The 21972-nt window shown below is 38.4% G+C and overlaps 1 protein-coding gene across 1 annotated transcript in view; it reads left to right on the top strand.

The window, feature by feature from the left end:
- Window positions 1-21972, top strand: part of FGF10 (fibroblast growth factor 10) — a 76235-nt gene that overhangs the window by 51486 nt on the left and 2777 nt on the right. Inside the window, exon 2 of the mRNA XM_054575325.1 lies at window positions 19834-19937. Coding sequence (XP_054431300.1) covers window positions 19834-19937 — 104 coding nt within the window. The remainder of the gene's footprint in view (window positions 1-19833; window positions 19938-21972) is intronic.

The raw sequence follows: 21972 nt of genomic DNA, 5'->3' as shown, positions 1-21972 counted from the left end.
ACACACACACATACACACCCACAGAACAAGTTTTCCTGCGCTATAAGGATTTCCCCCAGCATTTATGATCAATTTCCACTGAGCCTCCCTGGGTTTGTTCACGACCAGTGTATTCATTTTCCATTAGACTGAACGATGTCGCACATCAGCTTTCTTATCCTCTTGTCACGGCCGTCTCAGACGGAAGCTACCTGGCATAGTGCCATGTTTCTAGAGCTAGTGGAAAGAATATTAAACTGGGATTTAAAAAGCTAGGCAAACCACCAGTTGTACAAAGCTAGGTATTTCATTTAACCATTGTGTATATCCATTCTTTACCATCCAAATTACTGACATTATTTAACATGACCTCTAACGGCACTCCTGTTGATACGCTTCCAGGGCATTTCTATACTCGGGGTGGGGTGGGGTGGGGTGGGGGGTGGGGTGGGGGTGGGGGTGTGTGTGTGTGTGTGTGTGTGTGTGTGTGTGTGTGAAGGGACCATATTCCTTTTTGTCGTGGGATGACAAGGTGACCGACATTTCTTTTTAGTGAATTGAAATAAATTTTATATTGGTATTGGGATTTAATAAATCTTTGTAGAAGAGGCCTAGAAATACTCCAAACACACTTGGAGAAAGGGCTAGAAGAAGTATTTTTTAAAATGGATTCTTACTCTGGAGTGCAGGGCTCAGAGGGTAAGATGGAAGAAGTTGGAAAACTGAAAAGTTAAGGGCATAACGATAGAGCATTTATATTCTCATACAGAAAAACGATTGGGGGCATCACAAAGTTTCAAGATACCTGAGGCTTACTGAAGCAAAGCAGCGGGAAGATAAACTAGGAATGGTGTTTGCCACTACTGTAACAAAGCGGTGGCCATTCCTGGTTGTGGGAGCGAAAGAAAGGAGAACCACCTGTCGCAGCTTGCGAGCATTTGTTTCTGGGAAGGGGGGAGCGAGGCGGCGCGCAGACAGCGTCAGGGAGAAAGGCCCTGGCGCAGGACCCCAGATCGCCAACACCGAAGGCTCCGCCCTCCCTCCCGCCAGCTCCTCCCTCCTCCTGCCGCGTAATCCCCGCACGCGGAACGCGAGGGGAGAGGGATGCGGACCCACGTCCTTCATTGTGCAAACGGGCGGTCTCCGCAGCATCTCCTTTCATGGCACTGCCGAGGCAGCTGTTGAGAACATGAAAATCACATCACAGAGAGGGAAAGCACCCCCTCCTTCCGTTAGTCCACTGGAGTCGGCATTTTGAAAAACAGTGAAAGGCAACAGGATCTGGTGGTTAAGAGCCTACCCGTGTGACGTCATGTAAGAGTTTGGACCTTGACTCTGAGCTCTTTCAATTTCACCTTTCTCATGTACACCATGGGGTGTACAATGGGGCCACCGAGGTAGCGACCGCAGTGTGCTTAGTGCAGGGCCAGGTACACAGTGACACCTCGTAAATCGGAGCTATTGTCAATCTCCTACACTTTATCGTTTACATATTCACTTCCCCTCTTGCGCTCTGAGAAATGACCACAAGAGAAAACAATACTTTTGTCTTCCTTGTGTAAGTCTACACCCTAAGCACCTAGTACAGCACTTTGAGAATACATACATACTTACATAGGTACAGTTTTTTTTTAATTGGGTTTTTTTTCTTTTTTTGCCTCTAACCTTTAGCCACTCTGCTGAAATCCAACTGTGCAACAGTTCAGTGCATCTGGCCATATCTACGCATTGTTTCATCAACAGAGCTTACTTCTATAATAAATTATACCAATATGTTGAATATTTTCTGTCTAGAGTTGTTTTAATTGACTCAGGTCCAACTAGTTGTAATTTTTGTAGGCCTGTCTGTTAATTAAATTTTACTAAAATACAATAAACTATTAAAAGGACACATGAAATTCAAATCCAAGTGAGCCTAACTGGACTTTCTGGAGGTGGCCAGTAACCAAGAGTAATGTGGTATTGCCTCCTGAGCCCTTTCAGTCTGCTGATTTCCTCCTCCTTTTCTTCCTCTTCCTCCTTCCTGTTCTCCTGCCTTCTTTCTCCTCTTTTTTCTCCTCTTCCTTCTTCTTCTTCTACTAACTAGGAACTTACCGCTTAGCACATGCTGAATGTGTTTCCTTCCTTACCTGAACCAAGTATGTACCAGAGAACACTCACCACTTCACCTCTTGCTTTTCCAAGTATGGTCCTAGGACCAGCAGCATTGAAACCCCGGGGAGCTGGTAATTGCCGAGCTGAGGCCCTACCTGCCTCAGGTTCTGTGAGAAGCTTGAGAAGCTCGAGAAGCTCTACCCGGACCCTATCCAGGGGAGATAGGGTTTCACCCACTAGAAGGCACCATCACTAGGCATTCCGTTTATTTAAAGTTTGATAAAAAGTTCTTTGAAGAACCACCCGCAGTTGCCAAAGGGATAGTATGCTTAGTTCCTCTAAAATAAAAACAGCAAAGTCAAACCAGGTTACACAGAGAAAGGGAATATGTGAGATTAATGAAATAAGCAGTTCCATGGCACTAGCAAAGCATAAAACCAGGTGCCAAATCCTAAATTGTAACGTTGGCTCTCGTTCATGGATCGTGGAATTGTAAAGCAGGGAAAGACTCTGATAATCACCTCTGGGGCAACCTCCTTATTTTAGAGACGAGGAAGGAGATTCTGAGAGGTTAACTGGCTCTTCCTAATTCATGCAGCTCGCAATTTGCCAAGCCAAAGCTGGATTCCACACCAAGAGTAGAAAGAGACTTTAACAAGTTGCTAAACATACCTCTGTAGTATTCCTGGGTAAAATGGAGTTCATACTGGCTTTTTACATATATGACAGAGTTTAATACTGTTAGTTGTTGTTAAGAGGAGGGAGATAGAGACAGAGGCGTGTGTCATCTTTTTCTTCAGTTATTTATAGTGAGCTCTGCTACATCCAAACACAGCCCAGAAGTCTCCAGCTCAAGCCCCAAAATGTCCACATGTAAATATCAACCAATCACTCAATACTGAGTCACCATAAGGCCCCATGGCAGAGCTTCACATTCCCTTTAGCATGATGCTAGCATGAGTTCTGCTCTTGGTGGTCTGTGGTTATGGGTGTTACAATAGCTTGGCTGTTAACTGCTTTTAATTCTCAATTCCATATGTTTTTTGCATGCAAAATGGGATCAACAACATTGTGTCACAGACCCGAAGTCACAGAAGGTGATGAAAACTGAGCTCGTAGATCCTCATTCATCTGAGAAGCTGGAAAGCTTTACAGAGAAAGGAACCCTAATTGCACATACAACACCCTTACTACAACTTGCTCACATGTCTTCAAAATGACCTTTTAAAGAATGTTTTAATTGTCAATGCTTTTTAAGAACACACTGAACCAAACATGGAAATCACATGGGAAAAATTTCCAAATGGCCAAGGAAAGAACAAAGAGCCACATTTTCAATTTCCTCTGCCTTTTCTCTTTCTCTTATTTATCAATACAATTACTTAATAAAAACTAAAATCACATAAAATAAGTAGGCTAGCATTTGTATGTTGATGGATAAAATGCAAGCAGTTTCTTAGACGGAGTCCCATTTGCTGAGCAAAGCTCCAAGATGAAAAATGCACTGAAGCAAAGTCTTCGTGGAGTGCCCTGACAAAGAAGAAGCTCCTAAAATAAGCACGTACATTTTTTAAGGGATAGCTAATCTTGCTTAATTTCTACATTGACAAAGAAATTAAAACAGAGCTCCCAAATAAATTTTTCATAGTCATCTCCCATTGTCCCATTTCTTACTTTTAGCTACAGTTCATAAATGCTGTCATAATTTTACCAGCCTTATAACTCATAATAGTGTGTTCCCCATAAGCTCACTTTTAATTATGAAGAATATAAATACAGAAGACAGTCACTGAGACTAGATTAGAGTCTGTCTAAGTATTTTTTCCTATTTTAAGCTAAATAGGCAGTGATCTTAGCAAAAAACAATGATGCCTGATTAATTGAGCTGGTAATCATAATCTATAATTTAAAAAATGTAAATGATAAATTTGACTTTCCTTAGGAATAGACCAGATTATATACTATTTACATAGGAGGTGTGTTTTCTCTACCATTACAACAGTACAATAACCATAAACAGTAGCATATAAAATAAACTTTATTTTTAGCATTCATAAAAAATGTATATGCAGCTATTTTAGAAGAGTAATGTTACCCCTTGGCCTTACCCTACCCATTTCATCGGATAATATGCCTTTTCTCCCATTATAATAAAAGAATAGTTCTCAATTTTTGTGAGTAATATTAGTTGCATATTCATGCTTATATCTTAAATATGCTTTTAATTTTCTGAGACGGAGGCAAATTGCTGGTGATATCTGAATGTTTTCAGGTAGTTAATGCCAAAAGACTTGGACCCGACTTTAAACTGAATATTTCCCAGATGTGTGGCTGGGTGAGAGGTGGAACAGCTACAGAAACCAGCTTCCTATCCATGTGAGACTTACCTGGGAGAATTTTAAGTCAGGATTAGTTAGGCACTGAGACCTCATAAGCAGTCAACCATAAGCTGGGGACCTGCTCCGTCGTAACCAAAGACGTATGTTGAGAAAGAGAAGTATCAACTACCACTGGTCCTTGCACTTTGTTTATCATGGTCTTTGAGCCAACTTTCTTTTGAAAATCCAATACTTTTGTAAATACTAAAAAGCTTACTAAAGGATTAAAGACCTTGCAGTTTTTGAGTAAGTATCAGATAGATATTGAAGTAGCAAGAATATATGCAAAATATTTAACTCATGAGTATGAGCTTATAAATACCAAAGGACAGCTTAAGAATGACAAGAGGACACTGCTATTAATGTGGCTCATCCTGGGCAAGCTTTGTACTGGCAGATCCCAGGGATGCAAAGGAGCTGAAACTCTTTCTCTGTGGGAAGCCAGGCTACCTATCTTAGAAAGAGGCATTTGGTGCTAATTCACAGCTGTCTATTCGGATACAGATGCATTGCAGCAAGATCTTGCCAATTCCCCATTCTTAAGGATTGGGTGCTTTAGCTGGATTCGATTTTGGTACCTAAAACAGCCGGTCTTTGTTGGAGACTAGATAGTAATTCTCCTGGAACTACTGGTATTTAGAAGGTCTGGGCCCTAAATGTCAAAGTGAATGCTTCTGATAGGGTACATGCCCATTTTCTGAAATTTCCAATTTAAATTATCATGAGGAGTGCTGGTTTAAATTGGAAGTATTGATGGAGAAGACATATGTCAACATAAAAGCCTATGATCAATATGTATCAGCTGGTTGAGGGCTGGTAATTGAACACACATAAAAACTAGAATTAGTAAAGTCAGAAGAAATCAATGAAATGTACCTATTTACTAACATAGGTTGTAACAGCAAAATCTTCCTCAGTAATATCAATTTTTCAAGTATGTCAAGTTATTCTGGATTAGAGGCTACTTGAAATAATTTTCCTTATATGGCTTTCTCTTTCTTAGACTTTTTAAAAGTATTTATTAACACGCATGAGATTGTCAGGTTATGGTAAGGAATAAAGGAAATGTACAGAATATAAGAAAGTGTCTTGCAAAGGAAACAACTGATATTTTTTCAGCCTCTAATATATTTGCCAGAAAATTTTGTCGACCAAAAGAGTTAGTGCATCAATATTTTGCTTCATTTTAAAAGTCAGAAATATATCTGACTTCCCAATGTGATTGCCTTACATAATAGTTAGCTAGCAAGGGCGGTTGAAAAAAGAAACCTATCAGATTCCAATGAGTAGTACAATCCTCACTCTACCAGGATGCCAGGATTTGTGGAGGGGTTGAATGAAGGAGAAAGCAAAACAAAGTGAAAACCATGTTCAAGCCTCGCCGTTTAACAGTATAGCGTGCACATCCCTTGAAGTTTTGAGTTTGAAGACAGCTAAGAAAATGTCTCTGAAGATCTCTTTTTTGGAAATCGAGTTGGTGTAATTGGATAAAACATGTGGCACAAGTCTGTGCAATTAGATCACATAGCTCGTACATCAAACATAATTATTAGCGGCTGTTTGAGTCAACTGGCAGGTTAGAGAAACAATGCAAAGAGGAACTGAGGATGATGAAAAAGGCAGGGCGTGAAATGGCTGTCCTCTACCCAGTAGCTTTTAGGTTTTGACAGAAGGAAGAGACTTTGTCATCCTCTCCGGACTCAGAGTATTGACTGAGAAAGCAAAGCGGAATGGCTGGGCTGTTTCTTGACTGCAGTGATAAAGATAGGATCTCCCACCGTGTCAGAAAGCTGTTAAGCACTCAAGATGAAAAGACCCATCAGGGATTTAGAGTCAACAAGCAATTGTTTATGTTTGGTCATTTGCAACAGACCGCATTACCTCAACATCTTTAACCAAGTTTCTGAGGCAAAGAGTCTTGGCTTTGTGGTTAGGGTACTTTTCTAAAAAAACAAAAAACAAAACCTTTTTAAACTGGTTTCTATGATTTCACACCTTTGTAAGGAAGGGGAACAAAGTGGTCCTTGAATTTTGTTGTGGCTGAAGCAAGTGGAATTTAGTAGGAAAAGGCTGAGCAGAATAATTCTGGATTTAGGCTTGGGACTCCATTTTATTCCTTCTCTTCTTATAACATGCAAGTCACGGTGGCTCTTTTTATGCTCGGTTGATGGTTCTCATATAATGTGATTTTCATAGGGTTACATTTAACCAGTCCTAAGGGTACATGCTCATTCCTTTGAGCTGGATACACATACACAAAATGATGCGAGGCATCAGTCTTGGGGTGAGAGGTCATGCCGAAGATGCAAGACCAGTTGGGACATGGCGGTGTGGGGAGGGGAGAGTGGTGCGCTCCTCTGTTCTGTGGCTTCTGACCTTACCCCACCGCGTACTCTGGGAAGACTTGGCACATTCAGATACAGAGAGAATAACCACCTATGCAGATTAGCTCTCCTTTCCTCTTTCCAGAGGAAAATAAATTTGCCAAAGTTGGAAAGGATACTTTGCATATTAGTTTCTTCAGGTAAACTAATTATTTCTGCTCCATGATTTTATATAGGTACCTGCTATGTGGACCATACGGAGAAATGGAAGAGTCATGTTTTCAATAAAGTAGGGGCAAGTTGAGTCTCTTCCTACCTCCAGCCAAATTCTTTCTTCTCTTTCTTCACCATAGTTCTCACTTCTGCCACGTGATCAAAGATTAGACTTTTGAAAAAACCTGAAATATGCATACTTAATATTTTCTCTGATATAAAAACATAACTAGATCTTGCATCAATGCATAAAGAAATAAGTTCAGCTACGTAGTAGCTGTAACCTACCCTTAAGTAAAAAATTGCTTAGTAGATTTCTATCCTGAGTTCCATTTCCATGGTCAGCCATAGTTTAATCAAGCTTTTGAAAGTTTGTAAGGGCCCAGCTACTTTTATTTATTTCTATTTGATTAGGATTTTTTTAACTTTTAATATTGTTTTTCTAACCGATTTGTTTGTGTAAGACAGATGTTCATCTATTTAATAACAGTGACTATGAAATGTATACTGTGTTATGGGTCCTGATTTCTGAATCTGTTTTTGTAATATATGGAAACTTCAAGTATATTCCCTTCTAAAATTATATTATGATACTAAATTTGACATCTATTTGGACACAATTTATAAAGATCCTTATATGAAAACAAATAGGGTTTATTTTGAATCTTGCCCAAGAATAATCTACACTGAAATATTTCAATGGTTGCACTAAATTAAATTATATTACAATCACAGTTTTTTCCTGACCTTCCAGAATCAGTAGTAGAGGAGGAAACTTGAAATAGCAATTAAATGAAACTATTGAATGTTGCTCATTCTTCTTCATAGGTGTTTCCATTAATTTATTAACCTGACTTGCTAAAAAGCCAGACACTTTACTGAGAATTGTTTTTGCTATTTTGATAGTAATTTGATAAATTTACTTTCAAATTATTATGGTTTTTTTCTAGCTTGTTTTTCCTTATCCCATATCCATGCACCAACATTTTAATCACCATAAATTATTAAAAATTAATCATATTACTTCAGGTGAGCTTAATTATTTGACAATGCAAGCTTATCAGAATTGAGCAAATCAATTCAAGTTCCTTCATAGAATTAATTATATGAATTAAATTACATTAACAGTGTATTTCTTTTGGAAGAAGTACTTTTTCAAATTTTGACAAGTAGATTTAAATGGAAACATTTCTTCAAACTCTTAGTAGAATTTTAACCAGCTGAACTGAGTTATAACACAAACAAGCTTAAGGTAACTTTTCTTTGAATAGTGTTCTTTATTCCCCAAATTTTTAAAGGGTTTAACAATTTTGGAAAAAAATGAATCGAGTAAACTGAAACATTTATAATCAGCATGGTTTGAATGCATATTTTAATACAAGATATACAAAATCAAATTAGTCCAGTAATTTTATTTCTCTCAGTATTTCTTCCCTGTTAACTCATGGGTTTGGGTTTCCTTTTTATGTCTTTTTCTTGTAATCTGGATATCAGAAATATCTTATGAGAACTCAAGTGCATAGTAATTGTAATCTATCTTCTACTCCTAACTGCTGAACTTCCAGCACGTTTTATTCAGAACACTTTGCTAAGGCTTGAACCAAGGCTAGTATGAAATGACCTTTGCCTGAATATATATATTTTCGCACCTATCTCTCAGCACTTTTTAAAGCTCTCCTAACTGTTCCTAACACTGATTATTTAAGATCGCCCCCTACAGTTCCCTTATCCATCAGTTTTCACTTTCAAAATTGGATCAGGTAGAAGTTTTCTCTTAAAGTGTTTGTGCACCTTCTCAAGAGCTTACTACTTCAAACCAATTTAAGCATTGGTGTTTACATAAGATGTAATATTGAGAAAATGCCTGGTCTTTGTCCACCATGGGAAAACAGATGTCATATATCAGGTAGACTTCATCTTATCTAGTAATCTCTTTAACAATGGCTCATCAACTCAAGAATTAATGAGACAACAAAAATGTTCATTGAGAGTTAAAACGTTCCATTTCCCATGCATAATTACAAAGAACAATAAAAGAAATATGTTGGGCCTAATATCAATTTGTAGTTGCTTGTCATAAAGAAGGTATAATACCTTCCTGCCACCCCCATGTGGTTAAGGTAAAGTATCTAAGAAAATCTCTTTCTAGCCCAATGCTGCTTTTCCTGTGCTTTCTCTGCTAGAACATCTGACCCTCACAACGACACTTCATCTTTGTTTTGTGCTGTCTCACAATACAATTTTAAGTACCAGGGGGAAAAAAAAAAACCCTTTACATTAGTTTCTACGAAAGTATCCCCTCCAGTGTACTCTGAAAAATATTGGCTACGTGATTTACTAATATTTAGAAAGGAAAAGTGCTGTCTCCTTCTAGTGCCAACCTAAGAGATTCATTTTCTTTGCCGGCTGCGTGTTTGGCAATGATGGGCACTGGCATAAATTTCAGGGTAAAGAATCACTTCTGCCTTGGTGTGTGGCCAAACCAGGGCGCTCTGCAGTCCAGAGGACCATGACCTTCACAAGCGTCTTGATTAAACTTTCCTTTTTCAGTGGAAGGCAGAATTTCTAATTTCAAAATCATGAGTTACAGAAATATACCATTTTATATATGGCAATTTAATGTTTTGCTTTGGCAAGTATATAGATTACTTCTCTTTTTGCAAATAAAAATACACATACAAATAGTAGTATTTGTATTTCTTAATGAATATTATAGTTGCTCTCTAAGAGACTATGGAAAGAATCTTTGAAAGAGCTCATAAGCTAATTCTATATTATTCTATACCATGTTGAAAGCTTGGCAAATTTACAATATGCATCTTCAAAATGAGCCTTGAGCTTGCGCCTTTAAACTTGCTATCCAGTAAGTATTTTAAACTGCTGAGGGCTCTTCGTGCTTAGCTAACTTGTGAACACTTCAGTGCATAAGGTAAGCTTTTTCCTTGCCAGAAACCCAACATCAAGATGTGCTCTGCTGACCCATTTTTTTTTTCATTAAATTGAAGAGTAAAGATATTCTGCATTATATTTAGTTATCTAAAGTTGTTCATAAGAACTTGAGTAAACGTGGCAGACATTTCACAGGAACACGTGTGTGGTTGTTGGATACATGGCCACGCGGATCAGTGAAAGATGCCCTTGGAGTGCTTCCTCCCGCGCTTTAGGGCGGCTTTCGAATTCTTCTTTCTTAGTTAATAAAACGCGGTGGTTGAGCTCCACTAGGATGAATCGTTCCTGTGTAATGCACAAGATAAATTAGCCTATGAAACATTAAGTAGGTATAAAATCTTTGCCTGGCCGCCAACAGTTTATAAATGTTTATAGGAGCCTCAGGGTACTCCAGAAAGAACATGCACTAACCATTTATTTCAGGCTGGAAGTAATCGGGAGGTGCTTGGGCACTGCTGCACCGGCCTGGCTTTCCAGCGGGGCATCGGTCACCGCGGGGCATCAGGGACGTGCCAAACCACCTCTAGATTTCATCTCGCTCTGATTCTACAATTTACTAAAACCAAGCTTTATCTTAAGCTTCAAATGACCTGAACTTTTCTCACTAAATAAGTGAGAGTAAGTTTTCTTGTTCAGTTATTTTAGTTGATTTTGAGGCTTTGAAATCTGTGCTTTAAAATTCGACTGATGAGAAGTTTTGATGGAATGGAGACTATTTCTCAAAATAATTTATAACGACTTGGTCTCTACGGTGGAGGAGGGAGAAAGTTTTACAATTGGCATGCCTACCAATGCCTCCTTACTGCAGAAGATCTAATTTAGGGAGTTGGTTGGCTTTTATTAGAGCATAACTCCTTTCCAGTATCGCTTTGAATTCTTTATAGATGTTTCCGGCAGCAACAACATAGCAAGGGGTTGTCTCTTATATTGATATGGTAGGTTTTTAAAACTCTTGCTACAGAGAACGGCAGCTTTCCCTGCCCGCCCCCTTCCCCAGCTGGGAGAGGGCAGGCAAGCCACACTGGGGGGTCCCTCGAACTTTTTTTCCCCAAATGGGAAATGCAGGGGTGTAACCAGAATAGGGCCAGTCTGGGGTGTGGCCCGGCTGCCAGGCCTAACAAAACGAAACCAAACCAGATCTCTAAATTTCCATAATTTTTTGAAGAACTGATTTCTTGACTAAAAAACAAGATAAAAGGGCAAAACTAATAAAGAGCTTTATAGAACTTTATATACAAATATATTTCCTGACACAAATATGTTTATCTTTTAAAAAGGAATATTTTCAGTAATTACTGTCTGCCTTGTGCCTGACCTTATTACCTTTAAAACAAATTGTGCTGGGCTTTTCTAAGTGTATCTTCACTCTTCCTTTCTAAACTCTTCTGTTTTATGCTATTGCTCACCATTTATCCCATGGTAAGATGGGGTCCAATGTCAATGACCTTGGGTCACAGTGAATGGCTCAAACATGTAAGTGTTTCCAGTGTTTTTTTCTCCTGGATTGCTGGTAACTTGGGTTGGGGGTGAAGTTCCTATCTCCAGGGACGGACAAGCTTTTCTAGGTATTTATTTCATCTAAAATGAGACAGTAATCTTTTCTCATTTTGTAAGTTAATTAAATTTATATCAGCACTTACTGTGGACAATTCTCAAAACCTTCAAATAAATTCTTATTCATAGAAACATGCGATTTATATCTCATTGTGAATATAATCTAAGAACACACAAGGTAACGTTTGAAAACACGGCAGTTATAATATTGATAATTATCTATTTCCTGACATAGTTTGGTAAAATTAAATGGACAAACGAAATCGCTGCTGGTGTTGAGTTTACTAAATCTGTTGACCTAGCACAGTGTCATAAGAGACACATTAGATGATCATATGCAAATATTTGTTGACTAATGATCAACATGAAAGAACCCAGGGTCACATTTCATTTGCAATAAAGATGCTATAGAATATTTATCTTTAACACAATTTAACAATTAATTTACAACAGGGAATTACCGTTCTAGATTATGTTGTTTCTGATACCTTTAACATTAGATCAATGATGATAGTTAAATTACAATACTGGTCAATTAAAATGGCCTTTAAATTCAGAAAAGTTTTAGAATGTGCCACTGTGCATATCAATAAAGCCAGCAATCATTGCATTTATTTTATGACTTGAAGCACCAGATGAGAATGTAGAAGGTCATTTTGGTCTTTAGCATGCATATTGGGGAAGATAAATCTTATATAGAAGTGATAAGGATATTCTGCAAATGCAGGTCCTGTTTCCATGTGTAATTCTAAATGAATGTCAAGGGTATCTGAAAGAACTGTGGCTAATAGAGAAACTAAATAGCTCTATTGCATTATGCTGAACAGGCAGCCAGAGTCTATAATAGTACAAGGTGGGCCAGACATAGATTAATGATTAGCCCACTCTGGCATCCTCCTTTTAAAGGTGGTGAGATCATTCTACAGCAAGTATATGCCTGTAACTCTGGGTGGAAAGTAAGCGATCAAGTGAATGCCTACTGATTTGTAGCAATTTCTTGGCCTGAGAATAGTTTAAAGGCCTTGTACACCTTTAGTTCCTAGTGTCAACACAGTTAATTCTATAAGAACGTCTATAAATACTTAAAGGGGCAGTTGAAGACAATTAAGTTCCCACCAACACTTCCATGTTCCTATTAAAGAGAAGAAAATAAAGAGTCTGATAATAATCTTCTTGCAAGTCTGAAAAACTGACTATAAAACACAAGGTAGTATGTTTGTAAACAAATTCCAAATCCAGATATCGCAGTGATGCAGATGTTAAAGTCCCACACTTATCAAAAACAAGCATAACAAAAACCCAGTACTTCTTTCCACATGCTTTCAAAACCATTCTTTGATGTTAAGCTGCTACAGTGATTTGTGTCTATTCCTGTTTGTGGTTCTGCTTCTCTGCACATGTTTCTGTCAATACTTTTTTATGTCAAAGGCCGGCTCTGTCTCTGAGTCATAGTTTATAGAACAGTGTGTGGTCCTTGGCCGAGCAGGATCATCGTTGCCTGGGACATTGCTGGAAAGTCAAGTTCTCTGGCACCTTCCAGATGATCCTTACGCATGCTCAAGTTTGAGAACCACTGGTCTAGAAGACCCATTCACTTGCCAGCCATTCTGACTCAGCAGACAGTAGATATACCTTTTCAGTATCCCAACTGAGATTCTGTGCAGTCCTGTGAGCTATAGGCAACTAGCAGCCCCAGGGAAACTGAGCCTCAGGGTATAGCTGGCTTACCCAAAGTGGCACAGCTAGTTAAGTAGCAGAACTGAGATGTTCAGACAAGGCCTTCTCCTCTTTTAGAGCGACCACTTTCTCCCAAGCTCCCAAGCTCCCAAGCGCCTCCATAAATTTTATCACATTAAATGTGACTTGGCTGTTTCCTTTAAAACTTTGTGTGAGGTCCTTATCAGCCTCTGTGTGTGTGTGTGTGTGTGTGTGTGTGTGTGTGTGTGTGTGTGTGTGTGAGAAACAGAGAGAGAGAGAGAGAGAGGAGTGGGGAGGGAGAGAGACAGGAAGAGTCAGACAGTCAAATAGACATGGCTCAGCAGGATGGAGAGAAATGAGCAGAAAATAAGTACATAACACAAAAATTAATTAGGGACATTTTGACACTCTTTCAAGAGAGCTCAGCTAGATCTAGATGCAGTTTTTTGAAATTGTTGAATCAAGCAAATAGGCAATCCCACACAGGTTTGAAGCACATGGGGGTCCTTAAGCTAAACAGTAAAAACAGAGATCTCTTACCGCATGGTTCTGTGACCCCACAGCTAGGTGCTTTCCTTCCCTAGTCTTCCAACACCCATTCCCTTCTCCTTTTTGTATGCACCACCTGTGGAATATTTTACTGGGTCCATGCTACCCATGAATTTGGTGACAGCTTTCTACTCCATACTCTCCATATTTCTTTAAGCTCATTTAATCGTCAAACAAGCAAACATGAAAAACCAGCACCAGATGCTTGTTCAAGGCCATGTGGCAGATTTTGTTCACACTACTGCAGTAAGGGAGAGAGACTGCAGTATTAATGGAGCTCAACTCCAGCTAAGAAAAAGTTAGCTGCAATTTTTAAGGGAGAATAGATAGGGAACCAAGAGGGATTATAGGAAATTGGAAAAGGTGGGACAAGAGAGACTAGAGGCTATACGGAAATGAAAAATTACAGAGCAGTGTAAGTGGAGAATTACTAAGTATGGTTTGGCAAGGTGGGTTGGGGAAATGTACAATTTGCTGTTTGGCAGCGTTGAATTTCCTTAAGTAAAGGCTCACCAAGAGGTCTGGGGGGACTTTTGGGGACACGGCCTAGTGAGGATGGGAGCCAAGCTGAAGTCTGGTCAAGTCTCTCAGCACAGTGTTCAGGAAGGGCCTTTGTGCTGTGTGGGAGTCCAATAGTCCACATAATTATTTTGAGGCTTCATTTAATTTAGCTCTGTTTCACTTTAAAGAGAGGCGAAAACACTTGGTATTTGCAATGTTTCTAATTCTTATGATGGAAATTATTTAGATATTGAAAACTACTATGTATTTTTTTCTGGACATGATCATATAAGCCTAGAATCTATCGGACTTCCTAAATGTAAAGTAGCATTTCACTGTCAAGAACCATGAGTGGAGTCATGTTTGAAACAAATTCAAGGGTGTAAATGCGCCAACTACCAGCTGAAAAAAATAATTGTCGTTTAATATTTTTAAACACCAATATTTATGAAGCAAAATTATACCCCACTTGGTCATCTGCAAATTATCTATTATAACTTTTACAACATAGGAAAAAATTACATTTGTTTTATCATAGACATGAAAGATAAAAGTAACATAGTTTGTGATAGACATAAAGCTGGATTTCTTTATGTTTCCCCTAAAATTTTAACATCACACCTGTGTAGATGTTCACTCTCTGAATGTACCTGAGAACCTATAAAAAAGAGACATTAGGGTTTCTACACAAAACCTCATGTCCTTTATTCAGAAAAGAATATTACCTCATTTGCCCATACTTTTGATTCAGTTCTAACCAGAGTACATATTTAGTGTATCCACTGGTTCTCATGCAGGTGCTCAGGACCTGCCGAGAGCACTCTACTTTCACAGTAGAGAAGGGCATCCGAGCTAGTTGTGATGACTGATTCATTGAGAAAAACATTAAATTTTTATTATAATCTCTATATATGAACAAAGAAATGAGTGAGCTTGAAAATGCAAGTTCCAAATTATTTTTAATATATAAAGTCAAAGAGCTGTAAAACTTGAGTTGACCTAGAAAAATTAATCTAAACTATATGCTTCTCTAACATACTTTTGAAATCTAAAAATCAAGACTGCTAGATATGCAGAAAAGTTTTTTAAATGGATAAAATTATCTTTATTGTTGCTTTTGTTCTATGGCTATTGTCAACTTTATTTAATAAAGCCTAATGGACTGGAAAGAGAATGGGCTTTGGACCCAAATACCAAACCTTCTATACTATAGTGAGAATGTATCTGCCAATTCACTTACTTTCTCTAAGGCTCAGTTTCAGCATTGTAAGAACATCATATTTACTTGGGATACTTGGTGAATATTAAATGAGCCATGAGAGCATATGCCACATGAGAGTCACTCTGTATCAGTTCTTGGTTTTGGGGCTGCTACTGTCTTAAATTCAGTTTAAGACCCCAAATGGTGCTTTTCTAAAAGAATGTTGCCTTGACTAGAGACCTCACACCCTAGGTGGCCTTTCTGATCCGTGTCTGAGAAACCTTTTCTCACAATTTTAATACTACCTAGTTGCAGAGCCATACATCTATTATTTAGAAAATTTAAAGTTTGAGGTTTATAATAATTTCCCCAGAAATAATAAAAATATTTATGTTTTGTAATTCACTGACTTTTCCTTTGAAGTATACAAAATTTTGACTTTTCCTTTTTTAAAATTTTGTCTTTATTTTTTTAAGCTGTTCCACTTGTTCCTGCTTTTTCCCTCTTTCCCCACCTCCACCAAGCCACACCCTCTCCCCTCCGCAAGCCAATCCCCATACTGTTATCCATGTCCATGGGTTGTGCATAAATGTTCTTTGGTTAAACCCTTCACCACCTTTCCCTTTTGACATTTCCTTTTACTTTCAGGGTTTTTGTTTTTTTTTTGATTGGATGGGGAGCTATTACTTAACCTCAAGGTTTAACAAATATGATTCTAGTGTCAAAAGAAAAAAATTGGCATTTAACGAATACCCCATCTTCCTGTACTCAGTCAGTCATTGGACCAGTCACTGATTTATCTATTTATTCAATAAATATATATTGAACACATATTATGAACTATGAACCGTTCTAATAAAATATACAGACCACTGCAATTGCTATGGCACTTTGAGAAAGATATACAATTAAAGAGATAGGACCCACAGTGATTCTGCAAGGAAGACCATGTTTGGAGCATTTGGCCCTGCCCCCTTGGGTATGGCCACGTAATCAGTGACATGTACAGTGTAAATGTGACAGCAAGCTCGAGCTCAATGGATTTTCCCGTATTAGAATATATTATAATAGATTTTTTTAGGACACTGACAACAATCTATGAGGAAGGGAGAGAGGAATTTAACTTAGAGAGGTTAGGATCTGTGTATTATGTTATACCAGTCATGATACATTTCAGCACGTTGACTAAAACTATCAAACTATAGAGGTTTATATTCTGTTTTGAATGACAATATTTAGAGAAAAATAACAGATACAACCAATTCTGAATTCATGAGGCTATGACATTTATGAGCTGCGTCCAAGTTTCACAACTAATTTTTAGAGAAGTATATTCCTCGCCCAGGAAAGCACCACTGTTACTCGACAAAGCAGAACCCTAGTTTTGCTGAGGGTGGCTTGGGGAAGTGCCCTTGGTGAGCAGACCGGCTGTGGCTCCAGCACACACTGAGCTCTCTCCCCTCCTCTGGCCTTTCTTTACTCATTGACTTTTCTCTGTCCAGAATATTCCCCTCAACTTTGGAAGCTTTTATCTATTCAAATCCTTCCCCCTCAATCCCTACCACAGGAAGCCTCACCTCAAACACCAACATTTTTTCAGGATGACTTCTTTACAACTCACAGCCACAACAATACATTTTCTCTCTGATATAGCCCTTAATATATTCTTTGCATTGTAATTGCTTTAGTTATCTGTGTCATTACCCTACCTGCTTTTAAAATGCCTTGAAAGTGAAGACTGTGTCTTGTCTTCGCATCTTCCAGAGTGAGAGCTCACACAAAGCCTGTACATGTCTGCTTAATACACGTTAGCTGAATAATCTTTAGGATTCCTTTGTATATTCCTATTCTTTGTACCCAAAAGAGAGCAATAGGATTTTGCATTTATTTTTTACACCTAGCTTCCCCACCTATGTCCACTCTATCAAAGTTTTGTCTTTTACATTGTCCTGTTGTGTCCATGAAAAAGTATTTAAGGAGGAAGATAGTACCGAGCACAATTGCTTTTTTATCTTAAGAGCCCAAATCATCTTGGTCCACTGATGACTAGAGAGAACTGTATCAGATGCTTCTCTTCTGGAGAAGAATGACAAGCATGAACTAGGAAAGATACTTGTGAATGGCCACCCCCTCAGATTTACTACTCAAGGATTCATCAAATATAACACATCCTGCAAGTTAAAAGAAAAGAGGATTTACATGAAAATTATGACTTCTGCTTAGGACATAAATATAAAGTCCATTAGATTTCCTTCTTTGAAACTCAGACAAGGAAATCTTCTCTGAAACTTCAACTTGCCTGTTGAAGACTATTATCTCCATGAGTTGTTTGTCATATGATTTTCCAACAGGATTCCCTTGAGGGAACAGGAAAGAGCAGGGAGATATGATATAGATGCAAAATAATCAGAGATTGAGAGCAAGATGCTCAGAAAGTCAAGGCTTCCCTGTTGGATCCATCATTACTGACCTGTGTGTAAGTTATACAACCTCGGTATCCTCCACTTTCTAAATCTGCAACTGAGAATAACTCCTTATAGGACCATTATGAGAATTAAAGCAATAAACTACAAGAAAGTTCTTTTTACATTATGCAAATGAATGTGTGTGTATGAGTTCATACCTTGGAGGTAATTATCAGTATAAAGAAAATGGATGTTAAGAGAATAGATAATGTCTCCTTCACCCTCTACAATCTTCCCTTGGTTTGAACTTGTCAATCAAGATCTATCTTAGTCTATTATTAAGAATGTATGCTGTGGTAGGTTGGAGGCTTCCTGCAGGACATCTGGACAGAATGGTCCATGGCATATAGTTCTGCCACATGTCTCTCTGGTTATGTCAAATTTGCAAAGGGGAAATTCAAGCATTTCTATTGACCTCCACATTGCTCATCAACCTGTGAAAGAAAGGTAGGCATTCATGTTATGAGAACAAGCCACTCTTTTCCACTGGCTTGAAAGTAAAAACTGTGTCTTATTTGTCTTTGCATCTTCCAGAGAGTGAGCTCACACAAAGCCTGCACATGTGTACTTAATACATGTTAGCCAAATAATCTTTAGGACTCCTTTGCATAAATACAAAATTTGTCAATCATATTTAGGATGATATTTCTTCTGATAGCTAATATACAATGAATGATAACATATGACCAAATTCCAGATTTTATGGGCTAAGCCAATAGGAATTTGCAGGCTCTGTTCAGGATTACCACCTTGGTGAAGAAGTTCCAAAAATCTAGAACCCTTGGATGAAAACTTCCCTCTAATAATAATATAGAAGTCACTAAGCTCGCAAGCAATTCCTAATTATTTATTATGTATTTCAGATTTAATCCTCATAAGACTATGAGGGAGTTACTATTGTTGTCCATTTTACAAATGAAATTAAGACACAGGCAGTTCAGTGACTTCTATGCCCGTCATTCACCAATAAATGCAAAGCCAGGGTTCAAACCCGACCGCTCTGGATCCTAAGGCTTTTGTTCATCACGATGCTGTCCCCGTACCCTGAGAGAGCTTTCCCAAGAGTTATGAAACATGAAGTACGTAGCTAGGACCCACAGTTTTCTTAACATACAGTAGGTGGATATTATGAGTAGACTATCAAATGCCTTTTCTCTAGTTTCCCACAAACTTTTCAGAGAAAATTATCTGTAGACGCATCAACCAAAACTTGTATATTAGAGGGAAAGATGTCTTGTCTGTCAGTTACTAATTCCCTCAGTTTTCCATTCTGTCTATATATATATAAAAAAAAAAAAAACCTTAAAAAATTACTGATGGATATTCTCCCAACCTAGAGTAGTAATTCTACTATTTTAAAGACAATGTGGATGTGGAATTAGTCTCTCTGTACCTCTAAATGTCAACACATTCACCAAAAATAAATTTATCAGTTAAATGTAGCCAAAATATTTAGTTTATCTAAGTGTCCTACAAAGAAGAAATAGTTTACCACTGTTTTTACAGATTGAGGTAAATCTTACATATTATTGACATATGCTATAGATTTAATTTAATACCATACTACAGATGTGTGCTCTGATAAGTTTTTGTGAAATCTAGGCTAAGATGAGTAGAGTTGTTTCAATATTTATGGGGTTGAAAATGCAGAGTTAGCAAAGGAAGCATTTTAATTAAAACAATATTTTCCCTTATATGCTCAGAGTAAAATACAGGGGAATTCTTTTAAAGAACTACTACTTTTTTTCTGTGCAGCTTCTGGGTTTTTAGGCACACTGAAAGAAGTTAAGGTTTTATTTCCAATTTTTTAACATCTTTTGATTTTAGAACCATTAAAAATAAACTCACTAGTTTCTCCTGATTTACCTTTCTCTCAATTAACTTCATGTGACTCTTTAAGTATGGCCTTTTTTAATTTCATGTTTTAGGTATCCTGAAGATAACTTCAGTGGAAATCGGAGTTGTTGCCGTCAAAGCCATTAACAGCAACTATTATTTAGCCATGAACAAGAAGGGGAAGCTCTATGGCTCAGTAAGTATTCTGCTTTTATTTTCAAACTTCGGTGTAGTGAATTACTACCACAGTTTTGGAATGCTCCCCCTACCCCAGATGTTGAGTGGCTTTGTTATCGTTCCATAGCTAGTAAATAGAGCCATAGTGGGCTGGTCGGCAGGGTTTCAAGGGCTGGCAGGGCAGCCCTCCCAACTCTGTAACCCGCCCTGTAGTTCGCCCATTAGTGTGCCACCCAGGCTGTTGCTGGCGTCCGCCAGTCAGTGCTCTGGTTTGCTCACCGGTCAGACTCGCAGGAGCATCTAGTCAGGCCGGCATGGGCGCTGCAGGCGACTGGGACAAGGCCGTTGAAAACAAAGATCTTGAATTGAGGAGAAAGCCATGTAACGTGTGCGTTACAGCTGAAGATAAAACAGGGGCTCGGGTGTTTCTTATTCTGTTAAAATCTGAAATGGAGAGATGTAGCAAGAAATTCATCATCTTGTGTGCTGTTGAATCAACTCCAGCATTGTATTCACCTAGACAGTAGACAAGAGTGATTAATTCTGTCATGGAGCTGGAACAGCCAGTGCTTTGGGTAGATACATCCCAGTGTTCCATGGCAAGTATTAAGAAATGTCACTTTAAAATGTGTAAATGAACTTATTTTGTTGATTAACAAAAGATGGAAGTGCCAGCAGCCCTCAAACTTGAGTATTTGTACGAATCACTGGATTTATTAAGACACATTCCCAGGTCTTCTGAATTAGTAAGTCTGCGGTAGAAATTAAGAATTTGCACTTGAACAAGGTCCCAGGTATTCCTGATGTTACTGGTTTGGCAACCACAAGTTGACAATCATGGGAACCCGATTCCATAATTGGTCTGGATATAGAACAGTCTTTTATTTCATTCATATCAGGTCCACTTAAAATCGGAGAGTCAGAAACACTTTAGTTCAGTCCCTTTCGCTGGGCTAAATGCTTCTGGGGTGGGAGGAGTCAGAAGAATATTAGTTAAGTTTTCCTTTATATGTTGCTCTACTAAAGAGCCTAGAAGAGTAATAGACTATTTTTAAAAAGTGGTTGCAGGTAGGGGTTCACATCACAATCACTTTTGAGGCATTTTTTCTTTTCTTTTCAACGAACATGTCCAGATCCCTCCTTAATCTACTATTGCCAGAATTACTGGGTAAAAAGAGATTCTGATACACACACACACACACACACACACACACACAGAGTCAAGACCAATGCTCTAAAATCAGCTAATATGAATTAGATTAAAGAGAAAATGTAAAAAAAATGAATTGCAATAAAAGATTGAAATAATTTTTAATTGATAAAGTACACCTTTTTTAAAAGGTGACACCGAGGAGAAATGAATAACTCTCAAATTAACCATGTCATAACAGTATTTAATGCTCTTCCTCCCGTTCCTCCACATCCTTTTTTCTCTCCCACCGCTGCCCATGTACCGTGCCTACACTTCGTCCTGAGCTCTGAGGACTATGAATTATTTCATTCTCTCTCTACACCTAAAATAGGTAGCCAGCTGCTTTCTGTCACACCACCCCATTTTAGTTATCTGCGGTGGCTCCTATCAGGTATTTCTCTCATTAATGCATTTTTTGTTGGCTGTCTTCTCCTAGTAGATGGTGAACCTCAAAAGGGCAGGATCCGCCTTGCCTCCCGCTGTCTTCTCAGCACTTACAACCATGCAATCTACAGAGCTGTGCGAAGCATAAACCTAACCGCCCCTCCAACTAGCTCAGCTCAGTATGGTCTCTGCTCTCCACTTCCAGCCTGTCTCAGAAAGAAACCCTTCCTCTTACCATAGTGCACTGTCCTGTGATTCTGCAAGACCATCAGGAAAAGCAAAAAATGATAACTTTTCAAATTAAGTGGAAAATCTCATTAAATTGAATGTCCTGTTCAAGATGGAAGAGGAATAGGAACTTTGCATCTAAAGGGTATACCATCAAAATACATGAGTACACAGTGAATATAATTCTTTATGTCATATGGCAAGTCTTGCAATTCCTGCCTTTGTTTTGGGGAGAGGTAAATTCCATTGA

The sequence above is a fragment of the Pteronotus mesoamericanus genome, unplaced genomic scaffold (assembly GCF_021234165.1).
Source record: "Pteronotus mesoamericanus isolate MK-2021 breed Mesoamerican mustached bat unplaced genomic scaffold, CSHL_Meso_final contig_29, whole genome shotgun sequence".
Lineage (NCBI taxonomy): Eukaryota > Metazoa > Chordata > Mammalia > Chiroptera > Mormoopidae > Pteronotus > Pteronotus mesoamericanus.
Note: the sequence above shows the minus strand (reverse complement) of the source record. Positions and strands in the feature narration are given on the sequence as shown.